The 24,004-nt window shown below is 33.7% G+C and overlaps 1 protein-coding gene across 2 annotated transcripts in view; it reads right to left on the reverse strand.

The window, feature by feature from the left end:
• arhgap32a (Rho GTPase activating protein 32a) overlaps positions 1 to 24,004 on the reverse strand; it is a 90,674-nt gene that overhangs the window by 18,473 nt on the left and 48,197 nt on the right. For both annotated transcript variants that reach the window (XM_685829.11, XM_073923590.1), the window contains 3 exons: positions 5,383 to 5,469; positions 3,116 to 3,253; positions 2,065 to 2,157 (listed from right to left, as the gene is read on the reverse strand). In XM_685829.11, the coding sequence (XP_690921.4) occupies positions 2,065 to 2,157; positions 3,116 to 3,253; positions 5,383 to 5,469 (318 nt within the window). The remainder of the gene's footprint in view (positions 1 to 2,064; positions 2,158 to 3,115; positions 3,254 to 5,382; positions 5,470 to 24,004) is intronic.

Below are 24,004 nucleotides of genomic sequence, written 5' to 3' on the forward strand. Positions count from 1 at the left end.
TACAGTTCAAGCAGTGCGAAAGCCGGGGATGTAGGAACACTGGAAGATGCTTTCACAACAACACCGTGGCGCCGCTTCAAGTGAGATTTCAGATTACTCGTACTGCCCGCATATTTTATAGATGCGCGGCACATTTTGCAAATTGCATCTGTCCTGTCAAGTCGTCCATCCTTAAATCCATAATGTTGCCATACTTTAGATTTAAAACTCAGTGGGGAATAAAATGTTTGTTTTGCTTCTCGCGCTTTCTGAGGGCGCACCACTAGCTTCATCCGCACACCTGATACACATCCGCAAATCCGTTGCTAAGGCTTACTTTATGTAGGTCCAGTGGCGTAGCGGACGGGCCCGCAGGGCACGCACCGCGGGGGGCCCCGCGTGATTAGGGGGCCCCGCGTCGTCGTGATTTTCAATAATTAAAAATCCACCGGCGAACGCAATAATCAAACTCTTGGGAACAACTGTGGTCGGAACCAAAGTTCACACGTCTGTGTTCTCTGAACACCTCTCAAGCGGTGGACTACTTCATTCTGATTGCTTGCCGCCAATGTTGCCAATTTAGCGACTTTGTCACTAAATTTAGCGACTTTTCAGACCCCCTTAGCGACAAATCTAGCGACTTTTTTTGTGTGTTATTGGAGATTTTTTTTAGACTGTCATTTTTCCATAATGTACCGTCCCTACTCTTCTCAACGAGCTGCGTGTGATGCCGCCGGCCCCTCCCCCGCCTCACAGCACTGACAGGCGGCCCAGTCAGTCCTCGTACAGCAGCCTCTCCCACCTGCAGCCCGAGAGCAGATCACCCCTCTGCGTACCGACGACAAATGATTTAGCACAGGCAGTGTGAAGGTATTTCCCTTGTACAGTCAAACCGATCTGCTTCTACTTTTTTTTAACAATTTATTTGGACCGTTTATTCTTTTCTTGTTCACAATCACAGATATTAGTGACAGTTTCTGAACTTGTCTGAGTTTATTACATATGAGAGATTACTGCACATTCACTACATATCTATAATGACATATTGTTTCAAACAGCAATAAATTTAGTTAAATAAACATGCTTAAATAAAGTGTAGTGCAATTATAAATACCCCTTTATTAACCATAGGCTGTTAAACAGAAACGGTAGAACGTGATGACGCCAGTGATATGCAAATTGACGTATGACGTATCCCCCCCTCCCTTCATCAGGGGGCCCCGTTAGCGATCCCTGCAGGGGGGCCTCTGCATTTTGCGCTACGCCACTGTGTAGGTCGATTAAATTATGCGCCAAAAACAGGTTGACAACACTTGTTAATAAATAAAAAATACATTCTATATTAAAAAAATAAGTTGTATCTCGGAAAAACCGATGCATCTCGCAAAAACCGATGCATCTCGATTTGCTTCCAAAATTTCATTCATCCTCTGCTACTCAACCGATGCACTCGCATCGTGCACGCGCATGACCGCGTATCGATACATATCGATTAATCTTCCCATCCCTAGTCGGTACACATTTTATTCCGTAGTAAAAAGTAGCCTAATTATATGGTTTCTATCATACTTATGAAAAACAGTAACCTGAAGGTGTGCCGATGTGTTCATATCCAAGTACTTCATGTGAATGCTCTAAAAATACTCAGTAAAAGTTCTAATGAGCAGGTAATGTCATTGTGACAGTCAATAAGGAAATGCCAAGCAGCAAAAGTTGACTAATGTCATCTTAAATGAGAAAAAGGAGAGTCTTTTTTATAAGGTTAGTTCAACTTCATAATTTCCTGGATTTTAAATCACCATAGTCCCTAAATGAATGAAATAAATGAATATTTTGTCCAGTTTGTTTGTGTTTTTGCTGTTTCTGTTTCTTGTTAATTAGACACTCAGTAAAGTGATTTGGTCTGTTTGGTATATTTGAGAAAAAAATCCATTAATTTTATTTTTACTTTAGACCTGATGCATTTAAAACCAAACCCAACCAATGTCCGAGGCATAGGCCAAAATTTTGGACTCAAACCCGTTTGGGTCTTTGGTTGGACCTCAGGTTTTTCGGAAGACTTCTAAGCAGGAAAGACTTGTATACCTCCATCCATGTGAGTGCTGGTCCACAGTTGATCTTATTATCAGCGATGGCTGACAAACGGGAAATATACGCAGTAAGCATTTGGGAAAGTGTCTGTGGAGAAAGTACAGGGATCAAAAACAAAGAGACAAGTTTCAACAATCTCATTCTCTCCCTTTGAGATAATAAGCCCTTGATCCAACATAGCAGACTCTGTTTAGGAGCCTAGTGAAAAGCCTGGCTGTCTGCTATCTACATAGGGAACTACCTTCTAATAGAGCAGGTTAACTGAAATGAGCCTCAAAAGACTGATTTTGATGACTCTACATGGGCAGCAACGTAAAGAGTGCACTACATAGCAAGTACAGTATGTGTGAGTTTGACGATATAAGCGATATTCAAAAATGTCAGACATGTTTCCTTTAAAGGCTTTGTTTACACTTGGTATGAAGATGCAATTTTTTATTCAATCTCAAGTGGATGATGCTAAATATGGGTAAAAATATATAAAATATGGGTCTAAAAGGTTGACCACTTTCAGGGGTTGTCGAAAACACTCTTGATTAGACTGCAGATCAATAAAGTAAAATTTGATGTAGCTTTTCAAACAGGCACAAAAATACACCAATCTACTTCTTAAACATTACATTTTTAAATAATGCTGTCTTTAATCTAAAGTCTGAACTATATATTTTTTTCCATTATTAGTGTTTTGCATTTATACTCCATAAAACTCTTCAGTGTCTTCATAAATATCATAATAAATAACCATGCTACCTAAATAAAATCTCAGAAAAACACTTAAGTGATGCAGAAAAATCAAAACACATCTCAAAAATCCAACAGTTTATTTTTGGCAATATTTTTAAATGTTTTAAAAATGCAGTCTTCAACTGGGGGATTTTTTAACTTCACCTTTAACTATTTATATTCCATTTTTAAATTACATTTCTATTTCTACAGCACTTAATGCAAAGCATTTTGGGACTGTCTTCACCAGTGATTTATGCAGAAAATGCACTCAATTTTTAAAAGGTAACTATATATACACACATATAGTATATAAACCTACCCCAGTTTTGTCCTTCAGGCTGTCTATTCGGGGCAGTTCAGGGAGCTGAGAGAATCTTCTATCATAAATACAGAGGTGCAGGTGCTTGTCAAGGACACGAAACTCTTCATAAGAACGCCTCACTGTCCACTTACGACCCTAAAACAAATGAAATGGGTGGGTAATTAAAAGGCACAATAGTAATTATAAATTTTAAAAATGCAGCGTATTAAACTGGCAATCAAATCTAAATTAAAGCCTGTTCACATCGAGAATGATAATGATATTAAATCTATAAAGGTACAGTATTGTTTTTAAAAATCACTCTAAATTTAATATACACACACACACACACACCATCTTAACAAAAACAACATAAGCAACATATTTATTTCAGCTAATCAACAATAAAATCAATGACAATCAGAATTCAAGCATTTCAAGCGATAGATGACAAAACTGCAGGTGTGATTATAATAAAATGAATGATATTTTTAGCTGTAATAGATGCAATTTTTGCTATAGTTAGATGTATCTTTATAGCTGTTCTTCTTGCTGTGAACAAAATATTTTAAATTCTTAATCACAATAAATGTGAAATCTAATGTTGTTGTTTTGACACAAGTAAAAAAGTCAAATGAATGCAACAACTTTAATCCAAGAATGCATTGAAGAGATTAAAAATTAACAAAAATATTAGAACAACTGTATTCATAGCATGGACAATAATAATAAATGTAATCAATGATAATAATGAATGTAATTAAAATGATTATGTGACACTGGAGAAATGGTGCTGAAAATTCATATTTGCATCACATGTACTGTATGTATTAAAATACTCAACAGTTATTTTAAATGTCAATATAACATCACATTTTTAGGGGTTTACTGCATATTCAATCAAACAATTGCAGCCTTTGTGAATCAGAGATTCATTCATTCATTTTCTTGTCGGCTTAGTCCTTTTATTAATCCTGGGTCGCCACAGTGGAATGAACCGCCAACTTATCCAGCAAGTTTTTACGCAGCGGACGCTCTTCCAGGCGCAACCCATCTCTGGGAAATATCCACACACACACTCATACACTACGGACAATTTAGAGAACCCAATTAACCTGTACCTCATGTCTTTGGACTGTGGGGGAAACCGGAGCACCCGGAGGAAACCCACGCGAAGGCAGGGAGAACATGCAAACTCCACACAGAAACACCAACTGAGCCGAGGTTCAAACCAGAGACCCAGCTTTTTGCTGTTAGGCGACAGCACTACCTACTGCGCCACTGCCTCGCCCTGAATCAGAGATTATGGAGCCAAATGTTACATTATTAGTTTTTTTTTCTGAAAATATAAGAATATTTCGCCCTCAGACATAAAAAAATAACCCTTTTTTATTGTTTTTTTTTTTCAGTTTCAGCTTTTTTCCAGTTACTATACACTCTCAGACAAAAAGTTACAAAATCTGTAAACTGACCTTATCTAAAGATACTAATACCTACCATTTTGGTATTAATATGTGCATTTTACGTATAAACACACTAATACGTTTTGAAAAAGTACCACCCCTGTAATAGCTTTTGCACCGTTTTTCAGAAAGTATGACTTTGGTCACAATGGTAGTCTATCGCAGAATGTATGATCTTCCTTTTTGCTGATACATTTCTGTTGTGCTTTGGTACGGTCATAACATGCAGTGTTTATAGAGGCTGAGTTATTCAGTAGCTTAGATGTAGATTTCATATAGCTAGAAAACAAAGAGATCTGCTGGTAAGAGTTGGTTTAGAAACCACAGAGAGGGACTTTACTAAACCCTTTCTGTTCTTCACCAGCACAAATATATATATATATATATATATATATATATATATATATTTTTTTTTTTTTTTTTTTTTTTTTTTTTAAGAATTTATGTGTGCACTGGTATAAAATTAACCCAAGAGCAATAGATAAATAAAACAGCACTATTGTTGACCAAGAGTTTTTCCATTTACAGCTTTGTCTTCATCTTGGTCTCAAAATTCTCTTTGAAAAATCCCATCTTTTCCTAAACCCGGACACATTCCATGAAACAGATAAATTGCTGTGCAAAGTCTTGTGGTTGGCCTGCTGTTTGATCTGAAGCTCTTAAAGGTCTTTTTATAACTTCACCATTTCTCCAAGCATGGCAGCAGGCTTAGCTTTCGATCTGTTGCCATAACAAATCAGTGTTCCCGAGATGATATTTTTTCTCCTCTGTAAAACAGAGGTTCTGGATGTTCAGATATTTTCCCTGTGTAAGTGTGCTTACCTGGCAACAGATCTGGATCAGATACACCGACTCTTTTGAGTCCAGGCCATTGTTTGTGAGGTCATTCTGTTCATCAGTTAAAGACAGCTGCGGAGAGACAAAAAGACATTAACAGCTCTCTTAATACTCGTATTGTTCCTAATGAAATTATATATAGTCATTATAAATCCCACAACACAATGATCCTGTGTGGAACAACAAGTTAGAGACTGCAAGACTGTACAGAAATGTATTATTAAGTAACCAAAACATCAATATAAAAAAAACCTTTTCGATCAATTAACAAATACAGTAACAACATGTGAAACACTCCACGAAAGGTCATGAGCTCCTGAGAGAGAATGAGAGATATGGCAGGTGAACTGCAGTTGTGGCTCAAACATGACAATGGATTTTTAAAGGCTACAAAAACAACAGGCTCCAATGAGGGACACAGGGAAGACAAATCTTCTGCACACCGACATGACAGGACTACAAGCAAACTGCTCCTCAAAACTGACTCTTTCTGGTTTCAGAAAGTCAAACACAACATGAAACATTTAAATACTGTATAATGGAAATCTGGATAATAAAAGTTCAGTAAATGGTAATGACAAATGTTTCCTTGTTCTCTTGTAAATCCCAAGAGTGTAAAATCCCAGTAAAAACCAGGCCACTTGGAACAAAACAGACTCTGACGATCCACATGCATGGGATTATTAATGCTCATGTTACAGGCAGTGTTTGATTGGCCACAATGTTTCCTAATGATAATTGATAAACAATGATATTTTTTTCCTTTATTTTAAGTTCATCCAAGCTTGTGTTTAATTACTATATATGTGGGACTCTTATTTTGAAAACTATTCACACTACAGGATTTTAAACATCAGCAGATCGCTGTGCCGTTCACAATACATGACCTGACTTTGTGTCTTTTAATCTCTGTGGTGTTCACACTACGCAACACTCCGTGAACAATCCACAAGAGGGGGGTCACACACTACATGATATGACAACATATCAAGCTACCAATCCACAGCTAATGAAATTTTGAGGGAGGAGTCTTCAGAAAAAGCTGAACACTATTGGCTGCTTGTGTGCTGATGACATCACTGACAGCGTTTCAAGCTTTGGAGAAAGCATTTAAAAACATCGTCAAATCAGCTGATTTATCAGCGGATTTATCACTCATCTGCAGGTTCCAGTGGATAGATACACAGAGAGTTTTTAATTTTTGTAATTGTATAACTCTTTGAAATAAAACTAACATATTTATAACACCCTGCCGTTTTCTAACTATTAGTGTATTTCTTTCTGACATTGTTATTTTTTTTTATTACAAAACAGTAAAGAACTGAGCATTTCTGCTTTAAATTACCATATTGGTTAAAATGACTGCATGCATGTCTAATACTTTTCACTGTGACTTTAAATATGTGTGCATTTTCTTGCCTAGCAACTTCCTGCTAACATAAACAAAACTTTCTGATGGCAAAAACATCAATTTACATAAAACATCAATTTACTTTAGATATCTTTCAAAACAGCATATTCTGTGCTGCAAAATAGCTCCTGTTTGAAAGTGAAAATGAAAGGCAAGACCTTTAAGTGTTTTAGTATCTTAACTACATATTTATAGGCTGTATTACAAAAAAAAAAAAGATTATATTTTTAGGGTAATGGTGTCATTAAATATGATGCCAGACATTCAAAGCTTAATTTTAATATCTCAATAATAGCTTTGAATATAAATATGTTGTGACAATATGGCGTTTTATATAAGAACCGTCAGAATGAGCAGTATGGTAATTCTAATAGTTACAGAATTCTAGTTCCACTGTTAATATAGCCTACTCTCATGTCTGTGCTAACGCAGAATGAAGCCAGTGCACCGATGCCCATTCTGACCAATCACAGATGTTTCTGCTGAGCTCCTGAACACACAGGCACGCGGCTCATGCTGATATGCTCTCTCATTGGCTGCAGCTCGTCACTACATCTGACCACACGTGGGGTTGAGTCGGCCGACTGCTCTGGAATATTTAGCATGCTGAATGTTGGATTTCCGTCTGCGAGGTGTCGGCGACGCGTCAGCGAGCCTCGTTGATGCGTTGTTCAGTAGTTCACACATAAAGAGCGGCGAGCGCCGTGCACCCGCAGATTTCTTCCCGATCACAGCCCGATCTGTTGGCGAGCTCGTTAACTTCCAAATCGGGCTCAAATCAGGCTTAAAATCCTTTAGTGTGAACTAGGCATAAGCATGACCATGGAGTATTTACAGCTGGTCAGGATGCAAAATGCAGGATATAAGGATTATCAATGTATTCAGCACCATCCTAAAGCGGCATAAGGTCTTTTTTGTTAGTTTAACATGTATATTGTGAAATGTGCCACATATTAATGTTTGCGAAGAAGCAACAAAGAATGTAGACTGCTGAATATGTGTTTAATACAAATCTAAGGTTGTAAATTGACATTCAAAACTGTTCCTAGTAGAATGCCTTCTATTTATATATTGTATCTATTTATATTTGCAGTTTGAAAGTGAAATGTTCATTGAGTGATGGTAAAAAATAGTAATCCTTACCTTAAACCTAATCAACAGCGATGCAGAAACAAATGGATAATAAATATGCATTTGACAAGGAAACTCTGCCATTTTACCTACAGTAGTTTTACTGGATTAGAACTCAGCACAATTACTAGGCTAGCTACTGAGCAAGTTTACTACATTGAAAAAGCCAAGCATTTGCATACTGATAAGTGATGCAAACATTGAAATGTATTTGTTTAATATCTGAAAACACAGTATTGTGCAAGGAAGGAGAGTTTTAATTGATTCATTGATGAACTGCCCTACTAAATCTATCATTATTTTCAATGATTGGCCACAATGTTTCCTAATGAGATTACAACAATTATATATATTTTTTTCCTTTACTTTAAAGTTAATCTAAGCTTGTGTTACTTACTATAAATTGCAGGACTCTTATTTTGAAAACTGACCATGGAGTGTATACAGCTCGTCAGGATGCAAAATGCAGGACATACAGATTCTACATTTTTCAGCACCATCCTAAAGAGGCACAAGGTCCTTTTTGTTAGTTTGACATGTATATTGTGAAATGCACACATTAATGTTTGTAAGAAGGCAACAAAGAATGTAGACTGCTCAATATCTGTGTTTAATACCATTCCTGTACCTTATATTTAGATATCAGAGACAAATTTAACATCTTATCAATGCAGTCTATGCCACCTGTCAACAAGCTTACAAAAATATTACATTTTTGTATTAATGACAACAATTTAATGTTGCTTCTTGCTCATTTCTTGGTAGTGCCAAAGAAATGTTCATTGGGTGAAAAATAGTAAACCTCACCCTAAACCTAACCAACAGTTTTACAAAAACAAATGCATAATAACCATGCATTTGATGCACTGTAAAACCCCAAAAATTAAGGTAACTGAAACCGTTCGAGGAAACAGATTGCAACAAACCATTTAAGTTAAAAAACTAATACTGTGAATTTAATCCATTTGAGTAAATGAAGCAATTTGAGCACAGTAAAACCCAATAAATGAAGAGAACTCAAACCAACTGAGTACTGTAAAACCCAATAAGTTAAGGCAACTCAAACCGTTTGAGGAAACCGATTGCAACAAACCATTTAAGTTAAAAAAAAAACTAATCTGTACACTCTAAAAAAAAATTCCGTAAAAAAACGGTAAAATGTACTGGCAGCTCATTACACAAATATTTTACCGTAAATTAAAAACGGAAAACTTCTGTTAATTGACAGTGTGTCCACATTAAAAAAACTAAAAAATATCCGTTTTTTGACGGTTAAACTACTGTAAAATAACGAACCATTTTATAGTAATTTAAGGGTTTTCTATATAAAAAAACTGTTATTTTCTGTGTTTTTAAGGGTATACCAACAGTAAAAAAGCGGAACTATTTTGTGTTTTAATAGTATACCTACTGTAAAAAAACAGACAGATTTTGTGTTTTAATAGTATACCTACTGTAAAAAAACAGACAGATTCTGTGTTTTAATAGTATACCTACTGTAAAAAAACAGACAGATTCTGTGTTTTAATTGTATACCTACTGTAAAAAAACAGACAGATTCTGTGTTTTAATTGTATACCTACTGTAAAAAGAGGACTTTTTTGTTTTTTAATAGTATATATACAGTGAAAAAATGAACAGATTCTTTGTTTTAATGGGATACCTACTGTAAAAAAAATATTATTTTACTAATTTAATGCTCTTCAAGCAGCATAGAAATAGCAGTTGGTAAGGATAAACCTATACATATGGGAAATACACTACTAATGGTTTACCATAGTAAAACAAAACATGTATTCCATACTGTATGTATAGAGAAGCAGTAAATAGTTTGTTAACTGTGAACTTACAATGATTAGTACAAAAACAACTTTGCAATTAAAACAGATTCTTTAATGAATACAAATCATTTGAATTCCAAATAGCTAGTTATACACACAATAAATACATATTGACATGTGAATCACACAGTGAGAAGTCTTGGCAAATAATCTCAAAGCAAATTAGTTTTAAATGTTAGCTTTAAGATAATTGAGGACAAGTGGGCAAATTACAAGTACTTTACATTAAGAAACCAGGTTAACTGCAAGATGGCAGGAAACAGACGATACAACTGGGTCTTCTTCCGCTCCAATACTGATACTTCAATGGCTGTAAAAAAAAAAAAAAAAAAAAAAAAACATTACTAATGACATTTCACTTACAACTGGGGTAATTCCTTGCACGTCAATAGTTTACACAAATGAAAGTTTTATCATCATCTTCATGTCTCACTCTTGTCATTTCAAGCCTGTCTGACTGACATACTTCAACAGAACAAAATAGGAGAAATAGGAGCAACATTCTTTAAAATATGATATTTTGTGTTTTGCAGAGGAAACAAAGTCATACAGGTTTAAAATGTCAAGAGAGTAGGTAAATTATGAATGATCAATTATTCAGTTTTGGGTGAGAAATCACTTTAAGATTTTTCAAAATAAAGTGTAGGTACTTTTGACAATATTCAGAACAATAATGCAAGAGAGAAACAGTAATATAAACAAACTATGCTGGTAACACTATAATAACAACGGGCTATGATTCATTTATGAAGCATTAGCAAATAGTGAATTCATTATCTGTTAAGCATTAACTCTACATTAATAGATGTTAGCAGTTGGTTATAAATACAGCTGCAAAATTTGCTACAGCTACAGTTTAATAATTGTGTTATCAAACTTAAATGATTGATTTTACATTACTATTTATAGATAAAAAAAAAAAAAAAATATATATATATATATATATATATATATATATATATATATATATATATATATATATATATATATATATATATAATATTATATTTAATATTGCATTATTTACAAAATTTCTTCCAGTTGTGGCCTAATCTAAAGTGAGGATTATTTATGATTTATAAATCCTTATAAACGACAGTTAAACCTTGCTGAATAGCAGGAGTGCCAAAATATAACATAAATAAATTAATTATAAAATAATAAAATAATTTAATGATATATTTCGAGGCAACATTTCAGTGTTATTTAGCTATGTTTAAACTGTACAGTAATTTTATTTTAGATAAGATTTATTTTTCATTTAATACAATAAAATGAATTTCATTTTTAGAATATAACTGAATCTTTAATTGTGATTTATAAGGCGATTTACAAAGCATAAACAATCCTCACTTTAGGCTACAAAACTGGATGAAGTTAACAAAAGCACTTATTAAAATAAGTATTGTATATACTTTATATACTTATTTTTTATACTTTATATACAAGTATAACAATTACTATTCATTCATGTATTTTCCTTCAGCTTAGTGTGTGCTCACACTATGTATAGTTGCCTTGAACCAGGCCGAAGCACTCTTGTCCTCCCTCCCGTCTCCCCTGACGTCCCGCACTCACATTGCATTCGAGCCTGAGCACTCTTACATCATCGATGATGCGCTGTTTAGTTTAGGAAGTGCTCTCAGCACGGAGGAGAATTCTTTAGTTATATTGTTTTAGTCGTTTGGGATGCAGTAACACGCTGTCAAGAATTTCGCCGAACAGATCAGCCACTTTTGATGTTAATAAACAATCATAAACTCCTTGTGCTGCAGGAATAGGAGGTTTGCTAAAGGCGCAGCTGTGGTGCAGTAAGGGGTTTGCGTTCATTGAACAGTAATAGTGGTTAATTTATCCAAATCAAAGTCCCTTGCAAACTGTCATAGATTAAAGACACAAACCCCTCACTGCACAACAGCTGCACCTTTAGCAAACCTCCTAGTACCTGCAGCACGTTGACTTTGATTGTTTATGAGCGTCAAAAGTGGCTGATCTGTTCGGTAAAATATTTGACTGCGTGTCACTGCATATTGAACAACTAAAACGATATAACAATATAAAGAAATCTCCACTGTGCTGAGTGAGAGCACTTGTTAAACTGAACAGTGCGTTATTGATGATGTAAGCATGCTCAGGCTCGAATGCAATGTGAGTGCGGGTCGTCGGGGGAGACAAGCACGCTTCCAGTTTCAAGGCAACTGTGCATAGCATGAGTACGCCCTTGGAAACACCCATACACACATTTACAAACACACTCATACATAACAGCCAATTAAGTTAATCAATTTCCCTATAGCTTATGTCTTTGGACTGTGGGGGAAACCGGAGCACCCGGAGGTCTTCTTGCTGTGAGGCAACAGTGCTAGCCACTGAGCCACTGTGCTGCCCAACTATTACTATATGCCTGAATAATAAGATATATAAATGTTAGTTTAAATAGTTTATTAACCATTTACTTACACATTCTGAATGATTAGAAAAAAATACACCAACTATTCTTAAATTACTGGTTTGTAAATAATGCTATACTAAATTTAGTAATGAAAAATTAATCATTAACAAAATATAAAAACAAAATCATTAAGCACATTATAGATGTGCTTATACGTCAAGATTACAGCATTTGCAGCTGTAGTTATAAACTGTATACTAAGGTCTGTTAATGTAGAGTTAAAGCTTAACAGAACTTTTTGCTAATGCTTAATAAATTAATCAATAGTGTTTAGTTATTATAAAGTATTACCGGTTTGCTTAATTACCTTTAAATCTTCCAAGGATTCTGAAAGTCTTTCTGGTCTGACAGGAATCGAAGGAGTTTAGATGGTATGTTTCTGCTTGGTGCACTTTTTTCTGCTATGGACCTACATTCTGGATAGTTACTCAGCATGCTCCTGTTGTAAATACAACAAACATGTATCAACTTACTTGTCTTATAAAAATGAAATAAACTTAAAAATGTAAAAACATACCTTCATATAAACTCCAGAGTCAGGGCTGCTTCCTTAGGCTACATAATGTTTAGCACATAAGAGACTAAACATGTAGCTCACCACAATTAGGGGACAGCTCAATGATCTTGTTATTGTGACTGTGGACTCTTCTTCTGAAAAAAAGAAAAGAAAAGTGAGTTGTGTGTTGGGTCTGGTACACGTCCACATGGAAAGAACCTATATAAACATATGGTTTAATATAGGTTTTGATTTAGGTTTTTGAAATATGTGACAAATATAAAATTGGCTGTTTTCCTATATTACATGTACATATATGGGTACATATATGCACACCTATATGTTAAATTATTAATATTATTAATAATATTATAAATATTATAATTATTATGTAAAATTATTCAAATACATGTCTGCTACATAATTTAAAAGAAATTAAAAAATATATATTTACTTAATCAAATATTACAAGAAATAATTATAGTGCAAGAACAAAAATAAGGCAAAAAAAAAACAATAAAGGAAAGAAAAAAAATGTAAAAAAATTATAAACCATTTTGTTTTACATTTCTTTCTTTTCCACTATCTTTATACAAGAAAGAATTGACCTTGCAAATGTTTCAGGAAAACGTGTAGACATCATAGCTTTCCATCTCCTCTCACTTATTTGCCATAGTTAAATTCCATAACATGCCAATAACATGTGATACAAAATTCAAGTGGCACATACATAAGTTTTTCACATTTTTTAAGTTAGTTCTTACCCAGAGAGCAAACCTACGTTAAATTAACATTGAATAAATGTTAAAACATCAATCAAACTATCATTGAAACAACGTTAAAAAGTCACCACTGATTTTTAGGCAGTTTTCCACCCTGAAATAATGGTAATTCTATGATAATAAATAGACAAAACTGTCCCAAAATCAGCATTTATTCAACCAAAATTAAATCTTATTTTTTTACAATGAACCCAACATTAAATAAAATGTTAAATCAACCACACTATCATACAATTAATGTTGAAATTTAAAGTAGATTTTTAGCCAGTTTTGCATCCTAAAAATAAAGTTATTACAATGACGCTAAATAGATTAAACGGTCACAAAATCAGCATGAAGGCCTGGCTCACCATCAAGATGCCCACATTGAAATTGTCTCTCTCATCATCAGGTGGCTAAGAGAGAAAAGAAAATAGATTCAGCAGTGGACCAGTTATTTCCTTATCACTTTAAACAGACATTACCAAAATAAAGAACTTGTAACATTTCAAATGATGCAAAAATAAATAATAATAATAAATAACTGCTTGGTTCATTTAACAGATTACAGTAGCAGCTTAAAAACCCAGACAAAACACCCACATCAACCCAGTACTTTTTAGTTTGAATACATGTTAACAAAATTCAAAACTTACTGAAGCAAAATGTGTTCATGTAAACACTTAGTAAAAATATAGGTACAAGTAATTGGTTTGCCAAATAATAAAAATAAAAGCATCAATATCAAACAAAAACCCTGACAATTTTACCTCTTAAACTTGGAAGTTTACTGTCATCCCCTGTATTAGGTACAGATGGTCCAGCACAACTGCCTGAGTTCTGAAAGAGCAAAAACATTCTTGGTAAAATGACAATAGATGCAATGCTAAATATAAATCATTTTTTATTTTAATTTTTTGTATTATTTATAAAAATGCAGTACTGACCAGTCAGCATCAATTTTTACACCAACACACCTACAACAAAAATAACACTCATTCAGTTTGAAACATGCAGCACATAGTCTACTTTTATACTTTACAAACTTTGTGGATAATAAAAAAAAATGAAAACATTTAAAACCCCAGCTGTATTTTATTTCATTTGTCTATATCAATTCAAATTTAGTTTGGATTGAACGTAAGATTTAATATTTTTATTTAGATTGCTGTGAAAATGTACCTGTACCTTGTACTTATAACCAAAATTACAGAACCTGGAAATCAACAAAGCAAAATATCAGTGAACCTTATATGTACAAAACACTTAAAACCAAACAGAAAAAACGCTGAACATTTTACCTCTTAAACTTCAAAGTTTACCGTCATCTCCTGTATAAGGTACAGAGGGTCCAGCACAACTGCCTGAGTTCTGAAAGAGCAAACACATTCTTGGTAAAATTATAATAGATGCAATGCTAAATATAAATCATTGTTTATTTTTTTGGTTAAAAAATGCAGTACTGACCAGTCAGCATCACTTTTTACACCAACACACCTACAACAAAAATAACACTCATTCAGTTTGAAACATGCAGCACGTAGTCTACTTTTAAACTTTAAACTTTGTAAATAACAAAAAAATGAAAACATTTAAAATCCCAGGTGTATTTTATTTCATTTGTCCATATTAATTCAAATTCAGTTTGGATTGAATGTAAGATTTAAGATTTTAATTTAGATTGCTGTGAAAATGTACCTGTACCTTGTACTTATAACTAAAATGACAACATAAACATAAAGCAAATCTTATATCATATATCAGTGAACCTTATATCTACAAAACACTCAAAATCAAACAGAAAAACCCTGAACATTTTACCTCTTAAACTTGAAAGTTTACAGTCATCTCCTGTATAAGGTACAGAGGGTCCAGCACAACTGCCTGAGTTCTGAAAGAGCAAACACATTCTTGGTAAGATGACAATAGATGCAATGCTAAATATAAATCATTATTGTTATGGTTAAAAATGCAGTACTAACCAATCAGCATCAATTTTTACACCAACACACCTACAACAAAAATAACACTCATTCAGTTTGAGACAGTCTACATTTAGACTTCACAAACGTTGTGAATAATAAAAAAATGAAAACATTTAAAATCCCAGGTGTATTTTATTTCATTTGTCCGTATTAATTCAAATTCAGTTTGGATTGAATCTAAGAATTTACCTGTAACATGTACTTATAACCAAAATGAAAGAACCTGAAAGTCAACAAAGCAAAATATCAGTGAACCTTATTTGTGCAAATAAAACTCACTTAAAATCTACATAAAAAGATTTTATTTGCGATAACACCATGTGTAGTTCACTCTATTATCAAGGTTTCATTAAAATAAAACTCCTGATCTCCTAATAGTAAAGAAAGTATTGTTTGCTATAATGAATCGAACTGACAATTAGTTTGAAGAATTTTAAGACTGTGGAAGAACAACTCATCTTTATATCTTCATATTAGCTGCCCTTGAGGTTCTTAAAAGTGAATAAATAAATATCAATGACAGTTCAACTCGACTACAACAAACATTTAATTGTGTGCTTTAAGGTACACGTTGTATTTGAGGCCGAAAACGCATGACAGTGTAAACACTATAAATACGTTTAAATGTCACACACTTACTGTATCACTCTGTTATCTCTGTACACACAAACACGCGTCGCGAAATGCGGAAGTTTTTTTTTCGTTCCATTTGGCGAGCGTTGTTAAATTCCATAACACTCTCATCAGTTCTTGCTTCTTATTTGCGTCTATTACCCCAGTTTGTCACGCGGGATGAATGAAATGTTCATGAGTTAAAGTGAAACTGCCGAACTGCAGTTAAAGTCAGGCATCCTGCTGATTTGATTCAGAAGGGCACTTGTTTGTCAGACGGCTCACCGGTCAGGTATACATCCGCGCTAAAATATCAAAGTATGAAAGTCACCCAGCTCCCAACCCAACGTTGAGAATAGATTAACGGCGATATATATTTTTTTTATCGCGCGATAAGTCTCGCGTTAACGCAGCACGTTAATGCTGATAACGGCCCACCACTAATAAAAACTTTACGAGTGTATATTTCCCCTCATACCGAGTTACAAATGCCTCCAATTCACGCGAGTCTAACTTGTAACTTACTTAAAAACCAGCAAAGCTGTTCCACTGAAACTCGGTCACACAGCCTTAATACGTCGGTCAAACTAAAGCTAACATTTGATAACGTCAGTAAAAATATGAAATTAGTCATTAATATGCAAACAAACACAGACGGTCAGGTGTTACGAGCGTTTAAAACACGTTAACGTTAGTGTTCATTAAAGGTAACGTATATCAACTGCGGTCAAGCCAGCCGCGGTTCGGAAAAACACAGTCAAGCCAGCCGCGCTTTATATTTTGGTGCGCGCGTATTATTATCATTACGGTAATGTCAGCAGCCACACAGAGAGCGCTCCACAGAGCACACATTTCGCCCAGAACAGAGAGATAACAACGAAATATAAGTTTATCCCCCTTTCCTCCCACGTATGCTTTATTAAACAATTTATTAGCTTTTTTTGACTGTTGTTATTTTAAGAAATTGGTTTCTGTGCTTACCTTTAATTTCCTCGAGTCTATCTTTTTGCTTCAAATGATTTTATAGCAATCAAACGGTCAGAATAAATATACGATTTCTAAATACCCAGAAAGCGTTTTTATTTCTCCTAGCCAACTACAGTACATTGCTAATAAGGTTGAATGCAATTTTATACAACGTGCCTAACCTCAGAAAGTGAAAATAATCATGAAGTAGTCCAACATAGCATTGTTTAAGTTACAAATATATGTTGGTTTTATTTAAAGGGGATTTAAAAATATATGCTTCTTTCAGTATATGGGATATGGGGCATTACTACACTTTAGATGAATGTAAAGACCTTATTATTTGTTATAAGTAGAATAGAACAACAATAAGATCGATGCAGGAAGTCAAATACTAAGCATACATCATATGAAGCCTGTTTTACTGCAGCATTTTGGAGAAATGTACCATTAACACACTTTAAAGTGCTATAAAGAAATAAGTAGAAAAAAAACAAAGTTTGGTTCTGATACAGGATGTACATGCATACCTCATGTAAAAGACCTCATTTAAGTTAACAGAAGAAAACTATGGACAGGACATGCAATATTTTATGCATACCTCATAATAACTTACTGCAGCATTTTGGAGAAATGGGCTATTAATGAGCTAAAAAGTCTTTAAAGTGTTATAAATACATTGTTTGGAATAAGTTAAATAAAAGAGTGATCAGGTCTGATACTACATGTCCCATGCTATATGCATATATACAACACATGAATCCTTTTTACTGCAGCAATTTGGAAAAAAAATTGCTCATTTAAAAGATGTAGAAAAAAAAAACAATAGTCAGGTCTTATACAGGACATCCCATACTAAACCTCATTTAAAGACTTGTTACTGCAGCGTCTTGGAGAAATTGGGCATTAACATTACTCAAAGTGTTATGAAGACCCAATTTTCAATAAATAGACAAAAAACAATGATCAGTTCCTGTACAGAACATCACATACAATATGCATACTACATATAAACACTTCTTACTCCAGCAATCTGGAGAAGTGGGACATTAACATAATATAAAGTGTTGTAAAGACCCCATTTCGATTAAATAGAAAGAAACAATGGTCAGTTCTTATTCAGGACATCCCATACTATATGTGTACTTCACATGAAATCTTTTTTACTGCAGCGTTTTAGAGAAACTAGGTATTAACCTATTATAAAGTGATATAAAAACCCCATTTCTAATAAGTAGAAAAAAACAATGGACAGTTCTTATACAGGACATACCATACTATATATGTACTTCACATGAAGCGTTTTTACTGCAGCATTTAAAAAAAAACGGGGTATTAACATAATATAAAATACTATAAAGACCACAGTTTAAATAGGTAGAAAAAATCTATGGTCAGTTCTTATACAGGACATCCATACTATATCTGTACTTCACATAAAACTTTTTTACTGCAGCATTTTGGAGAAATGGGGTATTAAAATAATATAAAGTGCTATAAAGACCTCATTTCAAATAAGTAGACAAAAACAATGGTCAGTTCTAGTACAGGACATCCCATACTATGTGTGTACATTACATGAAACCTTCTTACTGCACTGTTTTGGAGAAATGAGGTATTAACACAACAAAGTGATATAAAAACCCCACTTCAAATAAGTAGAAAAAAACAATGGTCGGTTCTTATACAGGACATCCCATACTATATATGTACTTCACATGAAACCTTTTTACTGCAGCATTTTAAAGAAACGGGTTGTTAACATAGAAAAAAAGTACTATAAAGTCCCCCTTTCAAATAAGTAGAGAAAAACAATGGTCAGATCTTATACACGACACCCTTATCTCTGTGTGTACTTCACATGAAAGCTTTTTACTGCAGCATTTTAAAGACACGGGGGAATTAACATAGTATAAAGTAATATAAGGACCCCATTTTAAATAAGTAGAAATAAACAATGGTCAGTTCTTATACAGGACATCCCGTACTATATGTGTACTTCACAATAAACCTTCTTACTGCACTGTTTTGGAGAAATTGTATATTAATATGATTTAAAGTGTTAAAAGACCCCATTTTTAATAAGTAGAAAAAGACAATGGTCAGTTCTTACATAGGACATCCCATACTATGTACTTGACATGAAACTTTCTTACTGCACTGTTTTGGAGAAATGGGGTATTAACATAATATAAAGTACTATAAAGACCCCATTTCCAATAAGTAGAAAGAAACAATGGTCAGTTCTTATTCAGGACATCCCATACTATATGTGTACTTCACATAAAAACTTTTTACTGCACTGTTTTGGAGAAACGGGGTAATAACCTGATATAAAGTGCTATAAAGACCGCATTTCAAATAAGTAGAAAAAAACAATAGTCAGTTCTTATACAGGACATACCATACTGTATGTGTACTTCACATGAAACCTTTTTACTGCAGCATTTTGGAGAAAGGGGGTATTAACATAATATAAAGTGCTATAAAGACCCCATTTCAAATAAGTAGAAAAAGACAATGGTCAGTTCTTATACAGGACATCCCATACTATATCTGTACTTCACATGAAACCTATTTACTGCAGCGTTTTGGAGAAAGGGGGTATTAACATAATATAAAGTGCTATAAAGACTGCATTTCAAATAAGTAGAAAAAAAACAATGGTCAGTTCTTATACAGGACATACCATACTATATGTGTACTTCACATGAAAACTTTTTACTGCAGCATTTTGGAGAAAGGGGGTATTAACATAATATAAAGTGCTTTAAAGACCCCATTTCAAATAAGTAGAAAAAAACAATGGTCAGTTCTTATACAGGACGTCCCATACTATATCTGTACTTCACATGAAACTTTTTTACTGCAGCATTTTGGAGAAAGGGGGTATTAACATAATATAAAGTGCTTTAAAGACCCCATTTCAAATAAGTAGAAAAAGACAATGGTCAGTTCTTATACATGACATACCATAATATATATGTACTTCACATGAAACCTTTTTACTGCAGCATTTTGGAGAAACGGGGTATTAAGCCAATATAAAGTGCTATAAAGACCCTATTTCAAATAAGTAGAAAAAAACAATGGTCAGTTCTTATACAGAACATACCATACTATATGTGTACTTCACATGAAACCTTTTTACTGCAGCATTTTGGAGAAAGGGGGTATTAACATAATATAAAGTGCTATAAAGACCCCATTTCAAATAAGTAGAAAAAGACAATGGTCAGTTCTTATACAGGACATCCCATACTATATCTGTACTTCACATCAAACCTATTTACTGCAGCGTTTTGGAGAAAGGGGGTATTAACATAATATAAAGTGCTATAAAGACTGCATTTCAAATAAGTAGAAAAAAACAATGGTCAGTTCTTATACAGGACATACCATACTATATGTGTACTTCACATGAAAACTTTTTACTGCAGCATTTTGGAGAAAGGGGGTATTAACATAATATAAAGTGCTATAAAGACCCCATTTCAAATAAGTAGAAAAAGACAATGGTCAGTTCTTATACAGAACATACCATACTATATGTGTACTTCACATGAAACCTTTTTACTGCAGCATTTTGGAGAAAGGGGGTATTAACATAATATAAAGTGCTATAAAGACCCCATTTCAAATAAGTAGAAAAAGACAATGGTCAGTTCTTATACAGGACATCCCATACTATATCTGTACTTCACATCAAACCTATTTACTGCAGCGTTTTGGAGAAAGGGGGTATTAACATAATATAAAGTGCTATAAAGACTGCATTTCAAATAAGTAGAAAAAAACAATGGTCAGTTCTTATACAGGACATACCATACTATATGTGTACTTCACATGAAAACTTTTTACTGCAGCATTTTGGAGAAAGGGGGTATTAACATAATAGAAAGTGCTTTAAAGACCCCATTTCAAATAAGTAGAAAAAAACAATGGTCAGTTCTTATACAGGACGTCCCATACTATATCTGTACTTCACATGAAACCTTTTTACTGCAGCATTTTGGAGAAAGGGGGTATTAACATAATATAAAGTGCTTTAAAGACCCCATTTCAAATAAGTAGAAAAAGACAATGGTCAGTTCTTATACATGACATACCATACTATATATGTACTTCACATGAAACCTTTTTACTGCAGCATTTTGGAGAAACGGGGTATTAAGCCAATATAAAGTGCTATAAAGACCCTATTTCAAATAAGTAGAAAAAAACAATGGTCAGTTCTTATACAGAACATACCATACTATATGTGTACTTCACATGAAACCTTTTTACTGCAGTTTTTTGGAGAAAGGGGGTATTAACATAATATAAAGTGCTACAAAGACCCCATTTCAAATAAGTAGAAAAAAACAATGGTCAGTTCTTATTCAGGACATCCCATACTTTATGTGTACTTCACATAAAAACTTTTTACTGCACTGTTTTGGAGAATTGGGGTAATAACCTAATATAAAGTGCTATAAAGACCGCATTTCAAATAAGTAGAAAAAAACAATAGTCAGTTCTTATACAGGACATACCATACTATATGTGTACTTCACATGAAACCTTTTTACTGCAGCATTTTGGAGAAAGGGGGTATTAAGCCAATATAAAGTGCTATAAAGACCCTATTTCAAATAAGTAGAAAAAAACAATGGTCAGTTCTTATACAGGACATACCATACTATATGTGTACTTCACATGAAACCTTTTTACTGCAGCATTTTGGAGAAAGGGGGTATTAACATAATATAAAGTGCTATAAAGACCCCATTTCAAATAAGTAGAAAAAGACAATGGTCAGTTCTTATACAGGACATCCCATACTATATCTGTACTTCACATGAAACCTATTTACTGCAGCGTTTTGGAGAAAGGGGGTATTAACATAATATAAAGTGCTATAAAGACCGCATTTCAAATAAGTAGAAAAAAACAATGGTCAGTTCTTATACAGGACATCCCATACTATATGTGCACTTCACATTAAATCTTTTTTACTGCAGCATTTTGGAGTAATAGATTACTAATGTAATTCAAAACGTTATAAAGACCCCATATCAAATGAGTAGAAAAAAAACAATGGTCAGTTCTTATACAGGACGTCCCATACTATATCTGTACTTCACATGAAACCTTTTTACTGCAGCATTTTGGAGAAAGGGGGTATTAACATAATATAAAGGGCTATAAAGACCCCATTTCAAATAAGTAGAAAAAGACAATGGTCAGTTCTTATACATGACATCCCATACTACATATGTACTTCACATGAAACCTTTTTACTGCAGCATTTTAAAGAAACTGGGTATTAACATATTTTATAGTGCTATAAAGAGCCCATTTCCAATAAGTAGAAAAAAACAATGGTCAGTTCTTAAACAGGACATCCCATACTATGTGCCCTTCACATGAAACCTTTTTACTGCAGCATTTTGGAGAAACAGGGTATTAATATATTAAAAAGTGCTATAAGGAGCCCATTTATAATAAGTAGAAAAAAACAATGGTCAGTTCTTATACAGGACATCCCATACTATATGTGCACTTCAAATGAAATATTTTTTACTGCAGCGTTTTGGAGAAACTGGGTATTAACCTATTCAAAAGTGACATAAAAACCCCATTTCTAATAAGTAGAAAAAAACAATGGTCAGTTCTTATACAGGACATCCCATACTATATGTACACTTCACATGGAATCTTTTTTACTGCAGCGTTTTGGAGAAACGGGGTATTAACTTATTATAAAGTGCTGTAAGGAGCCCATTTGCAATAAGTAGAAAAATACAATGGTCAGTTCTTATACAGGACATCCCATACTATCTGTACACTTCACATGAAATCTTTTTTACTGCAGCGTTTTGGAGAAACGGGGTATTAACATATTATAAAGTGCTATAAAGAGCCCATTTCCAATAAGTAGAAAAAAACAATGGTCAGTTCTTATACAGGACATACCATACTATATGTGCACTTCACATGAAACCTTTTTACTGCAGCATTTTGGAGAAACGGGGTATTAAGCTAATATCAAGTGCTATAAAGACCCCATTTCAAATAAGTAGAAAAAAACAATGGTCAGTTCTTATACATGACATCCCATACTACATATGCACTTCACATGAAACCTTTTTACTGCAGCATTTTGAAGAAACGGGGTATTAAGCTAATATCAAGTGCTATAAAGACCCCATTTCAAATAAGCAGAAAAAAACAATGGTCAGCTCTTATTCAGGACATCCTATACTATATGTGCTCTTCACATGAAACCTTTTTACTGCAGCATTTTAAAGAAACTGGGTATTAACATATTTTATAGTGCTATAAAGAGCCTATTTCCAATAAGTAGAAAAAAACAATGCTCAGTTTTTAAAAAGGACGTCCCATACTATGTGCACTTCACAGGAAACCTTTTTACTGCAGCGTTTTGGAGAAACAGGGTATTAATATATTATAAAGTGCTATAAGGAGCTCATTTCTAATAAGTAGAAAAAAAACAATGGTCAGTTCTTATACAGGACATCCTATACTATATGTGCACTTCACATGAAATATTTTTTACTGCAGCGTTTTGGAGAAACTGGGTATTAACCTATTATAAAGTGACATAAAAACCCAATTTGAAATAAGTAGAAAAAAACAATGGACAGTTCTTATAAAGGACATCCCATACTATATGTACACTTCACATGAAATATTTTGTACTGAAGCGTTTTGGAGAAACGGGGTATTAACATATTATAAAGTGATATAAAATCCCCATTTCTAATAAGTAGAAAAAAACAATGGACAGTTCTTATACAGGACATCCCATACTATATGTACACTTCACATGAAATATTTTTTACTGCAGCGTTTTGCAGAAACGGGGTATTAACATATTATAAAGTGATATAAAATCCCCATTTCTAATAAGTAGAAAAAACAATGGACAGTTCTTATACAGGACATC

The sequence above is a fragment of the Danio rerio genome, chromosome 15 (assembly GCF_049306965.1).
Source record: "Danio rerio strain Tuebingen ecotype United States chromosome 15, GRCz12tu, whole genome shotgun sequence".
Taxonomy (NCBI): Eukaryota; Metazoa; Chordata; class Actinopteri; order Cypriniformes; family Danionidae; genus Danio; species Danio rerio.